At 43.9% G+C, this 21727-nt stretch overlaps 1 protein-coding gene across 1 annotated transcript; it reads left to right on the top strand.

The window, feature by feature from the left end:
* Positions 1 to 1456: 1456 nt before the first annotated feature.
* gnai1 (guanine nucleotide binding protein (G protein), alpha inhibiting activity polypeptide 1) lies at positions 1457 to 21412 on the top strand. Its single transcript, XM_079335311.1, has 9 exons — positions 1457 to 1947; positions 11081 to 11123; positions 13467 to 13608; positions 13891 to 14048; positions 15910 to 16038; positions 18026 to 18155; positions 18287 to 18440; positions 19153 to 19380; positions 20170 to 21412. Exons 1-8 carry the CDS (start codon positions 1830 to 1832, stop codon positions 19341 to 19343), a joined length of 1065 nt encoding a protein of 354 aa, XP_079191437.1. The 5' UTR covers positions 1457 to 1829; the 3' UTR covers positions 19344 to 19380; positions 20170 to 21412.
* Positions 21413 to 21727: the final 315 nt, after the last annotated feature.

Below are 21727 nucleotides of genomic sequence, written 5' to 3'. Positions count from 1 at the left end.
ATTTCCTCACAACTCTCTGCTTGTTCTGGACAGACCACTTGTTGTTCACTCCACTGAGTGTCACTGCCAGAGACATGTCTCTACATATTCAAACAAACATTCCTGGGTGAACAGTTTGAATGTCTCGTGACTGAGTTTATCTGCTTTATCTTAGATTGGATTTCAGTTCATGTGGACATATGCAACAGACCTACAGACTTATTGTTTCTCTTTTAGCAGTATTGTTAGTATTTCTAACAGAAAATGCATAATTATTTTATCTTAAATTGCTCTGCCTATCCCCTAAAAATTGATGTTAATTGCTTTGTTGTTTATTTTACATTCATCACAAAAGTTAATCTTCTGATTTGGCTAATATCAAGGAAAAGCTCATTTACTTGACGTACATTTCTTTAAAAAGTTATACCTCAATAAGGGCTTGTTTGCATATCACAACTTGAAATAGGTGCAACTAAACGGCAGCAGACGAGGAAGGAAAGTTTCCTAAAACTGCACGCCATGTTTACTTTATTCTTGTGTCAATACGTCATTGTGTTTAGCAAACCATATTTTTTTCCAAATGGTCTTTTATGATCACCCTGTACATGAACAGGAATACCTGTTATATAAAACTAATTGTCGGGAATAGGTTTAAATTTGATTTTATAACTCCTAATTATGCAAAGGTATCACAATTTGAGTACTCTTTTCTTTTCAAATGAATCCCATGTCTGTGATATTTTCTCTGTTAAACAATGACTTAATTCTTTTTGCCTATAAGGAAAACAGTTTTCCTTATAGGCAGTTTTGTTACTCCTGACTTTAAACCACAAATTATAAGTATGAAGCCTGCAACTGAATGGGAATAGACTTGCACTGCCAATGAAGTTTCGTTCCCATGAAAATGGCACATGCTCGAAATGAAGTCAAGCTACACAATTACACTGCAACCAATGAAGATTACTGTAATGCATTACATGTAGCCCACTGAATACTGGCATGTGTGTAGGAGCAGGACGATTTCTGTTATTTACGCTTGCAATATAATCAAATATTAAAGGCAATTAATTATTTGTTTAAAAAAGATCACAATGTGAAGCCATTAATTATAATTTTGGTACACATAGTGTTGAAAAAATCATGCCGTCCAGTTCCAGTTTTTTTTTTAAGTTACCGTACGTCGGAGAGTTTCCGGTTTGGGTGTCTGCCTTAAAAATAAATGTCAAACAATTCATATGAAAGGGTAAAAAACGTTTACCCCCACAGAAAACTGAAGTTAAACTTCATGTCGGTTAGTTAAGCCAAACGTGAAATAAAAATATTTCCTCACTGCTTTTTTAAGTAAAAAGAGGCTTAAGCAAAGTGGGCTCTGAATGGTGAGAAATGTGAGACTTTGTAAGCGTTGAGGTTTGCTTAAAATTACACCTTTTATTTTGAAGAAGCATACCGGAAGTGTTGCCGTGGTTGCCGCCGTGCCGAACACACCGAGCTGCTCTCTCGTCTCTGTACATTTAACACTGGCAGTCGCCGCCGCCGCAACGAATGGAGGCGAAAGGGTGGACGAGACATCACCGAGGAATTTCTTCGCTATCAAAATAGCTTTTTTTATGCTCACGAGTATACGGACGATTTTAAACTCTAAATAAATCGGATAAACGCTCGATTTAAAAAAAAAACTAAAAAACATTTCTCCTTTTTTTCCTCCTCCTGAACGGATCGCTTTTGACTGTCAGTTAAAAAAGGGCGTGTGTGCGGCGGAGTGAAGGCAGTTTCTTTTAACCATTTAATGTGGGTATATATGGTGTTTTTTTAGCTCATTTTTGGGGGGGTCTGAAGGACACACTCGAAAGATGGGATGCACGCTGAGCACGGAGGACAAGGCGGCGGTGGAGCGCAGTAAAATGATCGACAGGAACCTGCGGGACGACGGGGAGAAGGCAGCCAGGGAGGTCAAGCTGCTGCTGCTCGGTAAGGAGGGAGGGGATGAAGAAGGTGGGCTGGGTCGGGGGGGGGGGGGGGGGGGTTAAGGTGGTCTGTGGAGCAACAGTTAGGAAGAAAGGGGGACATGCAAACCTGCCTTTAAAACTGTTGTTAGTTTAGTCCATTTTAGGTGGGTATCAACAGGGGCGATTCTAGGGTCTGTTGGGGCCCGAGGCAAAAACTCATTAGGGGCCCCTACAACTAGCGTTTATTATAATTTCTCAGATAAATAATATTGATTTTCCTTCACTGATACATAATTAGGAATTTATCGATTCACTCAACTCATGATTTATTTGGAAGAGAATCTGGAGCTTCTCATTACGCTGTCGATTAAACGCTGCATCATGTCGCTTGTGCTGTTTGTGAAGTTTCCCTGTCTTGTTGTCACACTTTTTTTTGTCGACGGTTCAATACATAAAATGATGCTTCCGCTGCCACAATAACGCCTGCTCATCACAACCGACCTCCTCCTGCTCGACAGCTGCCGACGCTTCACGATAATACTGCGATTCATTTTTCAGAGAACCGATTCGAAACCTCGATGCCTTCGGATTGATTTTTAACAGCCCTCACGTCTGATCTGTGCATCCCTAGGAATAATGCTGCAACGCTTCGCAGGAAGTTGAGAGCCGTCCGATGGGGCCCGATCAGGGAGGCTTTCCTACTGTCGTTGCAAAATGTGCACATTTTGAGGCAATGCTTTGGTTTAAAGTTCGTCAGCCATTGGAGGGGGGGGGGGGCCTTTACTGGCTTGGGGCCCCCGATCAGTTGCCTGCCTTGCCTGTTGACAAGTATACTCCGCTCTTTGTCAGCCTCACTTACTCTGCTGCCTGAGTGCAACTTAACGTAAAGGAAAAATAGACAGACATCAGAAGCTATAGGCAAAAAAACCCCCAAAAAACATAACGTTCTCTTCCATCGCTAACCTATGTATTCACAACTATTGTTCAGAATGACCAACGTAGCACGTTTTTCCTCACGTTCTCCCCTGTTGTTGGCATGTAGGGTCCTTTCAGCGGCCTCTCTACACCATTTGTATTGACTAAATCCCTCCAACAAAGGCACATTTCCTATCGTCTAGTGTAGTGCTGTGCTGTAAAAATAGCCCATTGGCTCATTAGGGGCCCATGTCTGAGCGAATATGCTGAGTCCAGTCATCACTTAAGATATTTCAAGGTTCAATACTTCTTTGTTTGTTTGTGTGTGTGTGTGTGTGTGTGTGTGTGTGTGTGTGTGTGTGTGTGTGTGTGTGTTAGGGCGATACAACCTCGAATCAATATCACAATGAATCTGACCTCGATCACGATTAATGAAGGATTATTTTGTTTGCGTTTTTTTGCCCTCATCGTTCACTGACTCTACTGTCAATGTGCTCCTCTGCTAAAGCTGGAGTATTTGTTCCAATCAAAGAGTGCATATCTGAGGATCTATTCTGTGGTGGGGTTTTTTTTTTGTTGGACTTTGAACTGAGATCAACGTTTGAAATGAAACCGACACATTTCAGTTTTAGAGTAGAAATTAATTTAGCTAAAACAGAAAGAAAAGCAAACAAAAAACATGCTTTTTTTTTTTGCAAACTCTTTATCCGCAGTGTTTCGATTTGACTTCTTTTTGCGCAGCGTCTCGGCTCGGACGCGTCATCTCGTGACTCTGCCCTGAAAATAACCGACATGGACGAGTAATGGAAGATCGGTTGGTTGGCTCTGAATGTCGGTTTCGATGACTCGACCAGCCCTCGAGTGTTTGTCTCAGTTAGTTCTGGCCAAGCCATTTGATTGGATACAGCAGAGTCCGTGAGCGCTGACATGGAGTACAACAGCACTGGGAATCTTCTCACTCGACGGCAAATTGACGAGACGAATCGTCCTTGTATCGCGCATGTTGGCGAGGCTGTCAGCAGACTTGGTGTGTCAGTGGTTGCATGATCGGAAACAAGCTGTAACAACACCTACGTTTGTCTCGGCGTACCGTCATGTGGTGTTTTTCAGCTCGACTTGGTGAATATCACACGAGGAGCGATGTCTGAAAAAGGCCATGCTGTGTTGTGCAACAAATGCCAGGATATCACAAAAACAAAAGAAGTCTAATTGAGTTGGACGCCTCGTAAACATCGAGAGAAAAAAAAGAAGCTACTGTTGAAAGTTAATTGCTGTTGATTCATTTGAATATCAAAGCAGCTGTACGACATGACATTCTGCTGTAAAGACAGTCGCCTCATGACTCTCAGAAAAAGACCAATTTGGACTGACCTTTGTGTACGCTTTATCAAACCCCCCCCCCCCCCCGAACACACATGGCTTATTAATTCTGATTCGCTGCCATATCTTTCCTACGACACGATCGTATTGTCTCGCATTCATTACGTGTGTGCGAACGCTCGACGTTCTTCTCTCCTGCTCAATCACTCGGGAACGGCATGTGTGAGTTAACGGCATTACTCGCAGGTGGGGAAACACTGTTATCCTTGTAAATAGAGACCGTAGGTGAAAAACTTTTCCATCATTGTCCCGAGCTTTGGGAAGTGTTGACATGCACACACATGGTATGTGGGTTACCAGGACACGAAGGCTGGAGCCAATATCAATAGAAGGCAAACACCTGACAGAAGGTGCAGAGTATTTTTTCTTTTTGTGGACAAATATTTGGGCCAACGTGGGATAAACAGCATTTCTTAACATTCTTTGCTTAATTAAGCAAACACTTTCTTTTTTTTCCACCGTTCATTGGAGCACTGACACAGTTTTCTACATTTCCTTCAACCTACATGGTATTTAGTGTGAAGCTGGACTGCGAATAGGAATGTGCATATTTTCTTGCCAAAGGTAGAACACATTCCTCAGGTGCTTGGAGGCCAGATCGGGCTTGCCGATTTGAAAGCGAGCAAGTCAGGTCAGGTTTGTGCTATGCTACTGCAGCCGGGGTGGAATAAGTCAGCCGTTGCTCTGACACAAACCTCGGGGCAATAAGCGTCCTTCATATTGATGGAGTAGCTGTGATAGTTTTTTTGGAGTTTTTGCACCCCCCCACCCCCCAACACTGCGTTGGTACATTTTCCGCCTTGTTTTGTGTTTCTCGATCCATTCAGCGTGACGGTAGCCTCTTCAGGTTACCGGCTGAAGAAGTGACGCAAAGACGAGGCCGGGAGAAAGGAGAAGAGAACATGAGAACGATGTTAATGACTGCAGCATTAAATATGAAGAAGCTCGGCTGCAGGGACGCACGGTGAGGCCAGAGCTGAAACAAATGAAGAAATGATTGTGTTTTGGAGCTTGCAAGCAATTCTGAAGTGCACTTTAAGGGGACATATTATCCCTTTTTCACCTTTTCAAACAGTCCCCCTGTGCTCTAAATGAAACATCTGTGCTTTGGTCTAAATATAAATATATAGCTCTCTGAGAACACTCCGTTTTGGTGTGTGTCTCTTTAAATGCAATAAGCCCCGCCCCCTGAGTGTTCCCCGTAGACATCACTCCTCCGTAGAAAAAATAAAAATGGGAAACCTTGATAGAAGCTTTGTTCTACACTGGAGGTGGAGTCCATGGGAGGAGATAACAGGAGGGGATGTTTTTCAACAATCCAACTTGTGATGTCACAAGATGAGAACATTTGAAAATTTTTCTGTACGGTAAGACTTAAGCAGACCACAAACAAATCACTGGGTCGATTTATTTTAAAATGTGTGGGTGTATAGACACTCAGGTTACCCAAATAAATGTTAAAAAAACACTGTGAGGTGTTGTTTTCATAATATTTCCCCTTTAACACGACCTGTCAACAAAGATAAACAAAACTTGTTGGCATGGAAATGAAAAGCAGGAAGTGAAACCCGCGTGGAAAACCCTGAAACGGGGAGAATCCAGCGAAATGACGCATACCACGATACAGCGGTCAAGATTGAGTAAATAGTGAAATCTTCAGGAGTGAACTCTGAGCATGACGCCAGAATATTTCCTTTATTACGTCTCTGTTACGTAATGTGCACTTCTGGTTGTTTCCAGCAGACCTCGAGTGATTTGGTTAAGCTGTGTTTTCAAAGGTTCATCACAGGTGTGTGTGCGTGTTCTCCACCTGTCACTGCGGTGTGATCATTGCACTGACGTAAAAAAACAAAAACAAACACGATTTGCATTAAATCATTTGAATCTCCGTGAGCCTGTTTGCCTTGGCAGCAGCTGGCAGGTGTCGTTACAGTCGTACAGGGAGGCGAATGAGTCGAACATATTTCTGGTTTTGCTCTTAGTCTTTATTTGGCACTCGCTTTACTTCCATCATCTCCAGCACCCAATTACCCTACTATTCATATCGACATGCTAAAATAGATGACAATCTCCTCAGCCTAATTACTCTTTCTATTGCTGTCGTGCAACTGTGGGATGATACTTTTTTTTTTTTTTGTCTTGAAATGAATCCTCAGCCTGTGTCATACTTCTGTCATTGTTCTGCTTTTAACGTTTTCCATGTGTTTTAAAGTTACGTAACCAGTCCATGAAAGTCAGGCATCGTCGTGCAGATGAAGGGGGGGAGGGGGGGCGGCGGCGGCGGAGAGGGACAGTCCGCCCCTTTTTTTTTAAGTTGTTCAAATTCCTTTAGCGCCACGAGCATCATCGGACGTCTCCACGACTCGCTCCATCCGTGGGAAACAATCTTTCAGCGATCGATCCGCTTGTCGGCAGATCGATCCACGTGGTAATTTCCCCTCCTTGCTCCGAAGGCTCCTGGAATCCTTCATGGGTGACTCATACTTAAATCCCCACCAAGAGGAAGAGCGAGAGGAGGAGGAGGAGAAGGAGGAGGAGGAGGAGGGGGGGGGAGAGGAACTGGATAGTGAGAGAGGGGATTGTTAAATTAAAAAGGAGAAACTGTGGAGGAGTGTTGAAAAGAGAAAGAGGGGTTTATGTGACGGAATAAGGGGAGAGAGAGGAGCGGATGGTGTTAGGCTTATGCAGCTAAAGTGGTTAGCATATCAGGCTCGACTGAATAAGCAAAGACTTTGTTTCTGGACGAAAGCCTGACCTCCATAAATCTCCTGATCCCAAGAAATGTATCTCGGGGCCTTTGATTTGACCCGGTCGTCAGCCTGAGCTGCAGTGATTTAAGAGCCCGAAAATAAGAGAGATTTTATTACAAACTTTGGTCAGCTATGTATGTATGAAAGTAAAGAGCGCAGGCGGGGTCGCCATTTTAATCCCATTCGTCTCCTATACTGCTATTCTTGTGAAACGTCCCTGATCCTCGCTGCTCTCGTTCTGAGTGGAGGATAAACCGGGGACCGTTCCAAAGAGGAAAGATGTGTTTGTGGTTGGAAGATAGAAACGTCTCTGTTCCCTGTGGTGGAAGAAGAAGAAGAAGAAGAAGGGGGGGAGGGGGGACTTCCATTTTCACTGGAGGGGTTAGCGCGGATTTTTCCTAAAATAGTTTCAAACCGCCAGAAAGCAAAAGCAGCTGCTGCAGTGGTTTTGGAGGCTGGAGCTGGTTTGGCGTGGGCGTATCAAAGCTGTGGGTGTGTAACATGACTCTGCATGAGGAGAGAGAGGTCATGGCCTGTGGTGCCGTGTAACCCTTGAAGGTCACGTATGCACTGCTGCACGACAATTTCAGGAGTGAGGCTGTCGCTGTTGCACGGGAGGGGGAGGGGCAACACATTCACCATTTTCACACGTACGCAAGTCTCCTGAAAAACGGCATGGCGTTGTGTGTGTGAATGCAAATCGGACTTCATGCAGAGTCTCTGCTAGTATTTATTCTGCAGAAAGGACCACGCAGCCCTTCAGGGTCGCTCGTGTAAATACGATCTATGTTCCTGCACGGGTCGTAGGTTGAATTCCTCCTGTTCTCACGTCAGCACACTCTGACTTTCTGTGCAAGAAAAGCAGCAGGGGGCAGGCCGGAGAAACTCGAGGTAAAGGCCGAGTGAAATGTGAAAAATGTAGCTGTTTTTTTTTTTTTTTTTGCGTTCAGGACTTGTAAACGCTGAGAGTCAGAATGGGGACGTTCAGTCTGTGTTGTGTATTCTTCAGGCCTGGAGGCTCCACACCCTCATGATATCACTGCTGTTGCAACAACACAACCAAGACTTTTTTTTTTTTTTTAACACAAGCACCCACTGCAGCTCACTCACGGACCACATTATAAACACTCAGTTCATGACTTTGGAAAATCTCCTCGGACACATTTTTGACCAAAACAGTCGGACTTCTCAGTCCGGATGTAAAATGAAGCGTGAGGCGGTTAAAAATGAAATTTAAAAGCGTCAAGATTCACATCAGTCCTCCGAACACATGAGCGGCAGTAATACCGTGAAGCGTCAGCAGCTGTAGAGCAGAGGCGGACGGTTGTGACAAGCAGGCGTTACCGTGGCAACTGTGAAGCCAAACCGTACTAACGAGCCCGTTTGTCGTTTGTAGCCGCGCTCGCACAAACGAGCGCAAGAGCCGAAGAGATTACAAGGTGCGCTGGTGTTCACATAAAAAATGAAATAAATAAATCGTGTCGTGAATCGTATCGGGAGTTGCGTGAATGGTTACATCCGTGTTATTCAGAGTGAAGTGATTATAGACGACGAAAGTGGCATCAAAGATCGGGAGGCGTGTGGCGTGGATCAACAGCGAAGAAAATAATCATGAGTTCAAAGGAAAACACACATTTCATTTTAAATCAGACAAACTTGTGTCTGAGCTCACAGTCTGAAGTGGACTGTTCAGCGTCGGTGGCGTTGGAGGGGTGGGGGGGGGGGGGGGAACGGCTGAGAGCTCAGCTGTGCCAGCTCGCCTGCTCCGCCGTGCCCAGTCGAGCAGCGTCTCTGCCGTCTGTGCTGCCGGTCCCCGGGGGGGGGGGGGGGCTTCACACGGCGAGTGTTTGGCCTCCGAATACAGGAAGCTGCCACTGTACTCTCTCCCCCCCCCCCCCCCTCCCCTCCAGCCCACCGTGGCGCCCGAGTGTTGACACCTAATTAAAATAATGTGTCCTCAGGTGAATCTCAGCCAATTACGCTCAAGGTGAAGTGCCACAGCTGCACTATCAGCATGCGTTCAGCACTGAGGGAAAGTTTGAAGGTATTCACACTGCGGCGGGACGCTTTTAACGTTCTCCAGATTCATAATGAGATTTTCTACTTATGTCACACACACAAAAAAAAAAAAAGCACCTTATCTTTTTCTGTTTTTGCAACAGCAACAAAAAGTGGAACTAGATCAGGGGGATGACGTGTTACGCAAGAGCAGAGCATGATGTCTGTGCTGACAGTGGTACATTTCATTATTCCTCTTCCTCTTATTCGCTCTCTACAGCTGAGAGAGAAGCTCGGGGGCCGTTCACTTGGGGGAATCGGCGCTCTCAAGTGGTTTAAAAAAAAAAAAAAAAAGTCCCTCTGTGGCATGGCAGCATTATGTCAGTGACAACTCGCCAGTTTTTCTCGATATAATACCAATCCTTCCTGCTGCTACGCGAGGGCCACGCCACCATGTTTAATGTCATTTATGGGCTCAACTGTCAGAGGAGCCAAAAGCGGGAAAAAAAAAAAAAAAAGGACAGACAATAGAAAGGCGCTTTTAAAGCAGCTGGTTAAGGCGACGTCAAGTGCATGAGAGAGGGAGACAGAGCTACAGATGCATAATACATCATGCTCTGAGTGGAAGCCAACATGTCACACACACACACGCACACACACACACTGCTCAGGTGACTGCGGCCGCTCTGTAGAGATGTCCTGGATATTAAACAAGAGCAGTTGCCATGGCGGCAGCGTGACGTTTGAAGAGCCGTGCCGACACTCAGATTCCCTTTATGCTCGTCTTATCTCACCCTCATCATCGCCTCTCCTCCTCCTCCTCCTCCTCCTCGCTCCTCTCATCACGGCATTGTTCTCAAATATGTCTCAACGACAATGCCGTCAGTCGAATTAGTCGACAGCACAAAGTTCCCCTGGCATCCATAAGCAGCACCCGTACTACGCATACTAACGCTTGATGTTGTGTAAGATGAGTACAGAGACAATGCATAGACTCTGGAATAATGCCTCTGACTCATCACGTATGACCTACTTTCACTGTGATTGGGTGTTTGTATCTGAAGAAACCCTGTCTGAGTGTTCGAGGTCTTTGCTGTGTCTTTTTTTTTTGGACATTTCTGGTCGTCAACCTTCGGGCGTTGTTGTCATTTTGTTTTTTTTCAGTTTCTTGCTTGTGTCACATGGTTTATACTGACTGATCATTTTTTCAAGTAAATAAATCTAAGTTTAAAAATATAAGAAACTGGGTCACCATCTTTCGCTAGAGGGGTTTGTGGTGGGTCCTGAGGCGAGACGAGTTGAGAACAACAGACGCTAAGCAATCAGAAAATGGCTTCCATTTTTTTCTGATTGACCCTCAGTAGGTTAAACAGAAACTTCAATTCAGATATGTCTTTAAATAAGACAACAGTCAAACGTGAGCACACATCATCAAATATTGTGTGAGGACGAATTCTGTAGAGAGGTTTGCCAAGCGTGGCTAACGCTAGCTGTGCTACTACGAGCTAGCCTTCGGTCCTCCTCGCAGCTTCACTGGGTAAATGCCTTTTTCGAAATGTGATTACTGAAGCTCCTGTCGATACACCAGTTTAACCTGACTCATCCGATATACATTTCTACTTACATTTACGCTCTGCTCCAGGTAGTAGAGCGAGGAGAGAAGAGCCCGTTAGCGTTACAGTTTGAGAGCATCATTTGACTTGATTGAAAGCTGTCGGTTTCATTTTTATTTCATTTTTTTTCTTTGTCATTTGTTTCTTGCGTAAAGCCAACATGACAGTTTTAAGTTTTTTGCCAATAACATTCAGCTTTCATTTGTCAAACACTCCATAAAACTACACTGTGTGTCTGTCAAAGCTCTGAGGCTTAAAGGCTCTTTAACAAGCTCTCAGTTCATACACGCTTCCCTTTTTGGTCGTGGTTGTAATGCTCATGTATCATTCATTTTCATGGTTCCTCTTCATGCCATTTGACCACATTAGCTCATCGTGTCAACGTTTTTTTTTTGTTGGTTTTTTTAACATGCAGATGAATGGAAGTGAGCTGGGTGACATCAGCGTTAAAAAACAATCGGTCTGATAATCCTGTTTTTCTCGTCTCTGTCGGTCACAGGTGCGGGAGAATCGGGGAAAAGTACAATCGTCAAGCAGATGAAGTAAGTACATCTTCTTCTTCTCTTTTTTAAATCATTCTGCACACAAACAACAACGTGCATGCAGTGCAGCGACGCCGACTCCTCTCCATCATCAGATGTGCATAATGACACCGAGAGAGAATTCATTTCTCACACGCAGCAAACGGTGTCAAACACCAATCACGCCTTTATCGAGTCTCTCTGGGTAATATTACGCTCGGCGAGTCGCTGCACAAACAGGTGGCATGCATAATGGATCATGAAGACACCCCGTGCAGAATTGATGAACACACTCTCCACCTATACATCATCCACGTGCTGCGCGTGTCACCCTGAATATGAGCTACATTTTTCTTTTTTTTAAGAGCAACCGCACAGATGCGCTCATCAGTCCGCACACACGCTCTGCAGATGCAGAGTTTAGACTCGGCTTCTCCTATTGGTCCTTCACCTGAGAATGATGTTGAGAGCCAAGTCAAAAATGTAACTGTAGACATGTTTTCTAACTCACAATAAACAGCTATTAATCTACGAGAACACATATCAAACTAACAGTTCCTCCTTTGTGATGATGCATTACGAGTTTTTTTGTAATTTCAATCAGTCAATCTTTACTATTTACTAAGGAAAGGCAGCAAGAACTGAAATCTTACAAAAAATATTTGACTTTTGAATGGAAAATAGCAGAGACCTTCCCTACAAACTTACATAACATAAACAAACAAACATAAATGAAGCTTTCGCTCATTCCGATGTATATTCTTCCATCACTCCGCCCACCCAGAGACTGACGGGTCGGCTGAGATGGGATTAGCGTCATGAATGGGTCTCAGGGGCCATCACTAGGGAAGGACAACAAGACATGACAAGAGCAGCCGTGCTGCGTCAACACAGGACCGTTAACAAGCTGCTATCAGAGTGACACATGGTGCTGAAGGGGGCAGATATTCCAATGACTGACAGCATGATAAATGACCGCATTAAGGCTCAGAGGTAGCGTCGCTCGCCGCTCTTCAACAACTCCAGGAAAAGTTTCAGTCTTTGATCAGTTAACTCGGTTAAAAACTTGGGTTTAATTGATTTGAAAAAGGACCTTTTCTTTGAGCTTCGAGTCATTTTCGCGGTGTTCAAATGTTCTCTGGTTTCAGCTCCTCGTGACGAGCAGCTGCTTGTTGTTGCTAAATAGATTTTTAGCAGGAGGTTAATTGTTTGTTGAAAGAGAACATTGTTTGAAAATGTCAGCTTGGTACTTTTACCTACAATGTAATCTGATATTTAAGAGCTCAAACACTTAGTTAAAGATATAATATGCAGAATTGAATGACACTGAAATATCCAAATGAATAAGAAATGTACTGAACTCGTGTTACACGTCATTCTGAGTGGTTACGGTACATTAGCTCAAATATTTCCAGCAGTCATCGTAGTCAGAGAAATCTCATGTTATGGTTGTAATGTGTCTTGTCGTTGTGGCCGCCATGACATAATGTAGGTATCATGACAGACAGTTTATCGTTGCCAATGAAACAGCGGATGTTTATTCAAAGGCAGCTGTTTGAGGAAGCTGCACCTGAAAGCTGGCGTGCTGTTTCAGTGAAAATAAAAACGTGGATACATCGTCCATCTTTTCCCCGGGGTCGGTTTCGTCCGCTCGTCATGACAACGGTCAACTCGGAGTTCGTATTCATCGGGGAACGAGAGAGCGAAAGAATCACTCCCATGATTCCCCACCACCAGCGTCAACGTCATGTTTTGTTCTTGTTTTGGTCACGCGCCCCCTGGTGGCGGAATTTAAATACAGTGCGTTTAATGAATGGTGAAATAATCACGTCTAAAACATGTGATTAAAGCGACAACAGTCCTGGAGTCACAGGTCGGCTGGCGTGATCGTGCACCATGAATCAAGTCGAGAGTTGGAGCTTCTCGGGTCAAATGAACCTTGAACTCAGAGATGATAATTTCGTCATTGAATGGCTTGATTTTATGCTCTCACACAGTCGACTGTAGAGCCAGCTTTCCTTTTCCCATGGATGACCTCCGTTTTAGCAGCCAGAGATGAGGAGCAGCGAGACCAGGGCCGTCACGGCCGTGACAATATTTCTGCCAACAGTACGATGAGCGTGTAAGGTCAGAGTATTAACAGAGATGCTAAATGAGAGCTGAGGAGGAAAAGAAGTCAATTCAGAGTAAGCTGGGGAAAGAAGAAGAGAGAGAGAGAGAGAGAGAGAGAGAGAGAGAATCTCATGTTATTTTTTCTCGCAGCATTCGGAACAGTTTCCGTCGTTTGTTGTTGTTTTTTTTGTTTTTTGTTTTTTTAAAAAGCAGGGGCTGTTAAAAAATTGCTCCGCTGCTGTTTTTGTGCAGGATCATCCACGAGGCGGGCTACTCAGAAGAGGAGTGTAAGCAGTACAAGGCTGTGGTCTACAGCAACACCATACAGTCCATCATCGCCATCATCAGAGCCATGGGACGCCTCAAGATCGACTTTGGAGATGCGGCGCGAGCTGTGAGTGATGAGCGGGGGGCGGGGGGGGATAGTCTGTTTAAGAGTGCAGAATCGAATTAGAGTTTGTTGTGGTTTTAGAAAACAAGCAGGTACATTAAAAAGACAGTATTCCAGTATTTACAGAGTTCAGGAACAAATGCTTCCTGGTGGTCGATTGGCAGATGTTCCTAAAGTATCATAAGTCCTTTGAACCCCTCGACTGGCTTTCAGCTTCGTCGTGTTATAATTATAATGCTGCTCTGATGACTTTGAGGGTTTGATCCACGACATCTTGTCTTCCAGGACGATGCGCGGCAGCTGTTCGTGCTGGCGGGCTCTGCAGAGGAAGGCTTCATGACGGGAGAGCTGGCCGGCGTCATCAAGCGGCTGTGGAAGGACGGAGGCGTTCAGGCCTGCTTCAGCCGCTCGCGAGAATATCAACTCAACGACTCGGCGGCATAGTGAGTCACACACACACACACACACACACACACATGCACAGACAGCAGAGGTAACAGTCCCCTCATAACTAAAAAAAAAAAACCCAAGGTCAGCGAGCTGCAGGAGCACGCATGTGTCTGGACTCTTACTCTGTCAATATTTGCCCTCCTCTTCAGAGCCTGAAGAGCAGCAACTGCAGAGACTGTTTAATCTCTGACCTCAGCACAGAAACACTCGCCACACGCTGAAAACTGTGCCATGCCTGAATCTTTTATACATTGTGCAATAGGCCCCTTCGGCACTAAAGCCGATGATACCATCACAAGGCGGCTTATCCATGTTTGTGGTTTCTTTCTGCAGCAGAAGAACAAACATCCCTGGATATGCAGGAAACCAAAGCAAGCTGCACTTTTCCTAATTGGTTCTTCTAATCCTGCCATCCAGGGGCTTTTATAAATAGAGAACGCCGTTACTGAACCCGCTTTCCTTTTGTTATGCCCCACTTAATGCCTTGCTAGACAAATAAAGGTTTGTCTTTGGTGACGAGGAGATCACTGCTCGCAGTTAGAAGTCGTAAATCTCTTTCACTTGTGATTTATCGACGGTAATCCCGAGGTGTTAGTTAATGAGAAGCACACTGTCGATGTGTGATATCCTGTGTGAACGCAGCATACAGTGTGTGCCCAGACCAGCAAATTAGACAGGAAATGAAAAAAGCTATATTGAAAGTTAGCATGGACTCAATGTAAGACGAGTCGATGTGAAAGCGTCAAACAATCAGCTGCTTGGAATGTGACCCCGTTTTTTTTTGTTTTTTGGGGGGGTTCCGGATGAGATTTAATCTGTGTTAAAAGTGCAGACTCGTTCATGGCTTGTATTTACAGATTGAAAAGATTTCCACTGTAAAAAAAAAAAAAAAAAGCACAAAAACAGATTTCATCGAGAAGCCGCGCACTAAAGTCCAGGGAGAGACGGATGCTTCTGCTGCTGCTGGGATTGTTGGCTTCTGAACTGAGCTGGATGTTAAAGGTCATATGTCAATCATTAAATGGACCATACAGTAGGCTGTCTTTCTGAAGCTCAGTTAAACAGGATCATACTGAGTCAAAGTCACTTTCACAGATTTGATTCAAATATGTGATGGATACAAAGTTTTGTTTCTTAAATCTTTGATACGAGTAAAGTTCAAACACCTTTTGATACCACGCGACAAATACAGAAGTCTTCGGCACCAGATATTTTTATTTTTTTTAATCCTCAAAAAAGTGCACCCCAACCCTCTGCACACTGGCTGAATGGCACAAATACAAACATTGTATGTTGCTCTTGGTTAAAATTTTTAAAAAATTCTACAAGAAACACCTTTTTCTTATCTTTTTTTTTTCATCTCCATCTACATGTTCCCTTCATATCACATCCATGAAAAGACAAGAGTCTGTCCCTGCAGGTATTGTGCAAAGTGCAGGGCAGATAGCTCCTCTCTGACTGTAATAACAGAGACGCTCCGACACACTCACACCTGCACGTCTCCGGTTTCACAGTCAGCTGCATGCGAGAGGAAAGCAGAGCGAAAACAATGCACAAGTAGCAGGGCTCAGGTTCACAGTACGCCTGCGGATTCTAAGGGTTCACTTTTCACCACATTGGCTCTTTTGCTATCAGGTTTTGCCTGAGTGTGGCTTCAACTCTTTTTATTTATTTATTTTTTGATCTAACCTCTGCTAAAGCTTAAGATGTTGTGCATTTGGATTTGTTTGTTTGCACTTGACTTAATGTTTTTGACACATTTGTTTCCCCTCCTGGTCTCTTTTCATCGCCCCCCCTCCTCTCCCTTTGTCCCCCCCCCCCTTGTTTTTGTCCTCCTCCTCCTCCTTCTCCCAGCTACTTGAACGATTTGGACAGGATATCCCAGGCCACCTACATCCCGACCCAGCAGGATGTCCTGAGGACCCGAGTCAAAACCACAGGCATTGTGGAGACACACTTCACATTCAAGGACCTGCACTTCAAGTGAGAATTTCCTCGCTCTAACATCTGGTGGAGACTTTAAAGGGTTTCACAGCGTCCTAACCAGCTTTCCTTCCTGTCACTGACTCATTCACTCCCATTGAAGTCACCTTTTGTACGTATACAGCTGTAAGGCGTGCGGGGTGTCGTGTGCACCGGGGATGACTCAGTGCTTACCGTGCGTTTTTAAAAAAAAAAAATAAGACAGGATGTCTGATGACATCATGAATGCAGAAGTGTGTGGTTGCGAGTGACAGGGTCATTTATATTCATGATGCTCGTCACAAAAGAGGAGAAAACGGCATCTCCAACACGAAACTGACCTTATTTTTATCTCATCTTCAGCCTTAAGCTCCTGTGAGAAATGTGCAAATTTTTGCAATGATTTGTGCACCTCCTGTAGGGTTGCCTCTACTCTCTTTGCTGATCTTGACGGTGGGCATCGATCGTCTGTCGTTTCAATAATCGAGTCAATCTGTATCTCTTCATTATTACCTGATTATTCTTTAGTTCTGCTGCGCTTTCCTCTTACATCTTTTCCACTCTCAGCTGTCGTTTGTCATGATGTTGGCTTACACTTCGCACTTCCACTCAACAAACACCATCAGCTTGCAGAAGTCTTTTCGGTCCAAAAAATCTTAAGAGGGGCACATCTCCCAGTCCCCATCTCCTGACTTATCACTCCGCTTTGGTCGTTTTAAGACGACCTGTCAGACTTTTCTCCCTGAGAGAGTGACATTGCCCGCTGCTTTCTGAAGGGATGCTTTGGAATATTTTGCTACATGTCAAACTAACAACAGAAAGAGAATAGAACAAAGAGCTTGTGGTCAGATCGGTCCCGCCCCTAATTGTGCAAAATGTGTCCTTCGTAAAAATCGGCGGGTGAGTTAACCCCGCGATCGTTTTACAGGACACGTCTTGCACTTGCGTGCGATCGTCGTGTTTTTGTACGTCAAGACATCTTCTCCTCTTCCTGATAACGGCGGGCACGGTGGATCAAACACGAACTACTGTTGCCCAAAACAATGTGCGTACAGGTGCGCAAGTCGTGAAACGTTACCGGAATCATGACGTCAGCGACCAGCACTCGTGTAACTCTACCCATCCCTGATCTGAACACGAGCAGGCAGCGTGTTCTGAGTCAAAGTCTCACCATGCTGTCTTTTAACAAACGTATTACGTGAATTCTTTATGTGAAAAATGTAAAAAATAAAAATAAAAAAAGAAGAAGAAGCTGTTTCTGCCAACACTTCCCCTTCGGCAGTTTTTACAAGCATTAAAAACGGCTACAAAGAAGTACTTCTTATATTCTGGTTTGTTTTTGTAGGTCGTATAAGTGACATCAGGATTACTTTCAGTCTGTTTCATAATAAGTGGAAAAGTCGTCACGGTGACTTTAAACAAGCATGACGACACACCATTATTGTCCCTGTTGATTATTACAACACAGATCTCCTTATTTATGTAAGGTAGGAAATTCACAGCCGGCGCCTAACCAGCTCTACCGAAAGCCTGAGCATTCCCTTTCCACCGCTTCAGCACTTTAATGACCAACTGAGTTGCTGTGAAAGTAAACAGAATGAACCTGCAGAGCCTGCCGCTCGCATGTTTTGACCAAAATAAATGTGTTTGCATATTTTGTCATTAAGAATTGTCTTTAAAGATTCCATGACCGAATCATGCCTTGAAACTGTCCCGGACACACGGGGCTAATAAGGCTTTTCTTTTTACTGGAACAATGCAGCACCTGTTTCTGGGTCTGTAGCTTTAAATGCTAATTAGCTGTTTCTGGCCACGCCCCTTTTTTGTATTATTTTCAATTGATAAGAAAACAAAGACTTTTTGTTTCCTTTCTCCTTCATCAATGAGTTTCCTCTCTAAACCCTGCGGCCTCGACAACACAAAACGTTTGGTTTCATAACTCGACAACACTGCTTGTATTGTGTTTGTACTGTACTGTATTCATCCGGACGGTTTTCCTCCCTGGCAGAATGTTTGATGTTGGCGGTCAGCGGTCTGAGAGGAAGAAGTGGATCCATTGCTTCGAGGGCGTGACTGCCATCATCTTCTGCGTGGCCCTCAGCGACTATGACCTGGTGCTGGCTGAGGACGAGGAGATGGTGAGTGCTAGCAGGCACAGCAACAGCTTTTATTCACCGCAATGAAATGGCGACTCGGGAGAAGAAGTGGGAGTAAAGGACGGGTACCGCTCCAAAGCCCAGTTATCAACATGTCCTCTGTCTCTTCTCAGAACCGAATGCACGAGAGTATGAAGCTGTTCGACAGCATCTGTAACAACAAGTGGTTCACGGACACCTCCATCATCCTCTTCCTCAACAAGAAGGACCTGTTTGAGGAGAAGATCAAGAAGAGTCCTCTCACCATCTGTTACCCAGAATATGCTGGTAAGTCTGGCAGCCGTTTTAGAGGGAAAAAAAATAAAAATTAAAGAGCGTCTTTGATTTGTCAATATTTATTTTAAAAGTAAGCCCTAAGACGCTGCTGACGATGCATGTTTTCAAAAAACAGCTTTCTGGGTGAAAAGTCTAAATTCGGCCCAAAAAAATGAAGGAATTCATATTATACTTCAAATTAAAACGGCTTCATGGCTTCGCTTCATATTTAATACCATAACAAAAACCTGCCTCTTCAGCACATTTGGAGCTCTACACGTTGAATTTTTTTTTATCAAACCCAACCTGTAAATTTAAGTTCTGGGTATTAATGGAAGAGTGTGATTTTTTTTTTTATTCGTTGCCCTTTTGCAAAAACCAACTCGTCCTGTCGTAAGATGAGAAACAGCTAGCTGGCACTTCAGAAAGTTAATGAAGTTCTCGAGTCTGTTTGTCTCGGCACACCTCCCAAATAAAGAAAGACACTTCTTTTCATGAATTAAGGGGACAAGAAACCATTATGAGATTGTCTGTAGCTATGTCATTTGGCTTTAAGCTTTGATATGTAATCATATAAAAACATCAGTTCTCTAGCTGACAGCAGGTTTTTAAAAACAACTTTCCCTGTTAGCAGGGTGAAGAGGAACCATGGCTCTCAGTGCTCAAACACACAGTTTCAATACCCTTTTCCTCAACTTTGACTTCCTGTCTCTGTCACTTCCAGGCTCCAACACGTACGAGGAAGCAGCTGCTTACATTCAGTGTCAGTTCGAGGACCTGAACAAGAGGAAGGACACCAAGGAGATCTACACCCACTTCACCTGCGCCACAGACACCAAGAATGTGCAGTTTGTCTTCGACGCCGTCACCGACGTCATCATCAAGAACAACCTGAAAGACTGTGGGCTCTTCTGAGGAAGACGAGGAAGAAAAATTAGACGTTTTTTTCTTGGTGAGGACCTTTCTTCATCATCATCATCATCATCCTATGTTAAAGGTCACATACCATCCTACTTTCCAACCAGTTTAAAGAAGAGCGCCCTAAATCAAGTTTCTTGTTCTGAATAAACTCTGATAGCTTGCCTTTAGAAACCCCTCTATTTCAGCCCAGCTCAGAACAGGCGGTTTCTGTGTGTGTAGCTTTAAATATGTAAATGAGCTGTGTCTGACCACTCCCCCTCTCTGGACGGGCTTGAGTGGCTTGGGCTCTCTTTCCTTATGGCAGAAGGCAGACTCAGGGGGCAGAACAAACACCTAGCTGTGGGACTGTCACCCACCTGGGGGAGGGGTTACTGCCCTTTGTGATGTCACAAAGTGAAAATCTCCAAACGGCCTGTTTGAGCACACAGAAAGATGAACTTGTCTCATATTCAAGTGGTTTTAAGACCGACTAGAAACACCTATGAGTGTTACAAAAATATTTTTAAGTGTATTTCGGGTAACATGTGACCTTTGACCTTTCTAAGCATAAAAACTTGACCATTCAGCTTAGTGCTGGTTCACATAATGCTAGAGTTGATCCAATGGATGTTGTGTGATATATCATCATCAGAATTTAATTACTGAACCACTAAAAGTGTTTCTTTTATAAAGCTTGAATACATTTTCTGCTTCATTTGAGGTGTTTTTCTGAAATGGTATCAGCAAGGTCAAACGTAAAAACAACGATTCACACCTCACCCTCCTTTTTTTTTCTCATTTTCTTCATGATGTTTTTGTTCTTCTCCTCTTCCCTCCTCAGAGAGTGGGGCCACTTTTATGGAGCATCTTCAGCAGAGAAGCTGCAAAGAGTCGAGAGGATCAGTCATGGACCAGTGCTGTACTATACGCCACTTTTAACAGCTTTATTTATGTTTTGTTTTTTGTTTTTTTTTGTGTCTTGGAACAATCTGATCTAGCGTTATGACATTTGTGTAGGATGTTTGTATCATCGTAAAAGGCGTCAAATGTTTCGCACACATTTTTAAAGAAAATACTTTCTTTTGTGTTTTTATTTTTTTTTAAGAGATCACGTTTTTTGCTGTTCCTTCTACCGCTGTCTCTGGAAAAGGACATTTTTGCTGTTGGTGGAAAAATGCTTCTTTTCTTCCCTCCCTACAACCAAAAAAGGGAAGAAAAGGGGTCCAACTTTGAGTCCAGTTTGTTGGTACTTGTGCCTTCGCATGCCTTTTTACTGCGGTCGTAGTCCCAATGCTTGTTCTGTTGCCTGCTGACTTGTTCTAAACATTAAGAGGTATACTGTTTCCATATGTTAAGTGTTCCTGCTATCTTCTATGTGCACACCACTGAGCTTTCAGGAGGAGGAGGAAGGATTCACTCTGGTCTAAAAGGTACATGGGTCTCCATGGTGACCAACATGTAGCCTCCACAGTCCCCCCCCCCCAACCCCACCCACCCGCCATGACAATGGAAGGCCTACTGGCCAATCACGCAGTACAATACTGAGATGTATATTATGACATTCACCCCCAAGGTCTGGGGTTCTGGTTTTTAAAGTGTACAAAAATATCCATTCTTCCCAAACATTCGGAAAATGGTGAGCTGAGGCGCTGAGCTTGTAACATGTTCAAGTGTTCAAAGTACAAAGACCAGAGGAAGGCACATCTTCATGTATATTTTAATGTATTTTGGGAGGAGAGGTTTCGGTGTTAAGGAGAGAAAAACGGAACCACAGAGAAGACGGTTGTAAAGGCAGGGATGAAGTCTGAATCCGTTTGAAGGTTCAGATGTGTTCTTGAATCGTGTTCAGTGATGGTTTGGTGATCCATGAAGCGTTTCATTCAGGAGAAAGGTCAAGGGAGCCTGGTCTGTTGACTTTTTAGATCAGTACTACTTTGCCAAGAGGAGTGATTAATACAATCCTGGATCTGTTCATATAACGAAAAACTGCCACAACTGTCGATGTATGTGTATGTTCTCCGCAGATGGAGAATCTTTGTAAACTCATCTCCCTTATTTTGCTAATAAAAACCATTTACAAACCACATCGAGTCGCTGTATCTTTAAAAAAAACCTTCAGCTAAGATGTTTATGAATTGGCGCTGTACAAATAACGTTTTTTTACACCAATGGAAGCTTTATTAATAAGCACAAGATCTGTCTAATCATGCTGCTATCACATGCTTTTATATCGTAGGCTAATGCAATTCAACGGCCAACAAAGAAATGTATTTTTTTTACTTGATCTCAAATACAGATCTCCATCTATGTATTAGGTTCACCGTAAAAGGTCATGAGCAAATGTTTTGATGCTTCGTCACATCGGGGTGAATGGGGAGATACTGTTCCACCTCCGGGAT

The sequence above is a fragment of the Symphodus melops genome (assembly GCF_947650265.1).
Source record: "Symphodus melops genome assembly, chromosome: 22".
Lineage (NCBI taxonomy): Eukaryota > Metazoa > Chordata > Actinopteri > Labriformes > Labridae > Symphodus > Symphodus melops.
Note: the sequence above shows the minus strand (reverse complement) of the source record. Positions and strands in the feature narration are given on the sequence as shown.

Excerpts from the sequence above, each read along its gene's own strand:
- gnai1 (XM_079335311.1), top strand. The coding sequence starts at position 1,830 with ATGGGATGCACGCTGAGCACGGAGGACAAGGCGGCGGTGGAGCGCAGT. Across the intron at positions 16,039-18,025 it reads TTCAAGGACCTGCACTTCAA|AATGTTTGATGTTGGCGGTC; the intron begins GTGAGAATTTCC and ends CCTCCCTGGCAG. Across the intron at positions 18,441-19,152 it reads CTGTTACCCAGAATATGCTG|GCTCCAACACGTACGAGGAA; the intron begins GTAAGTCTGGCA and ends TGTCACTTCCAG.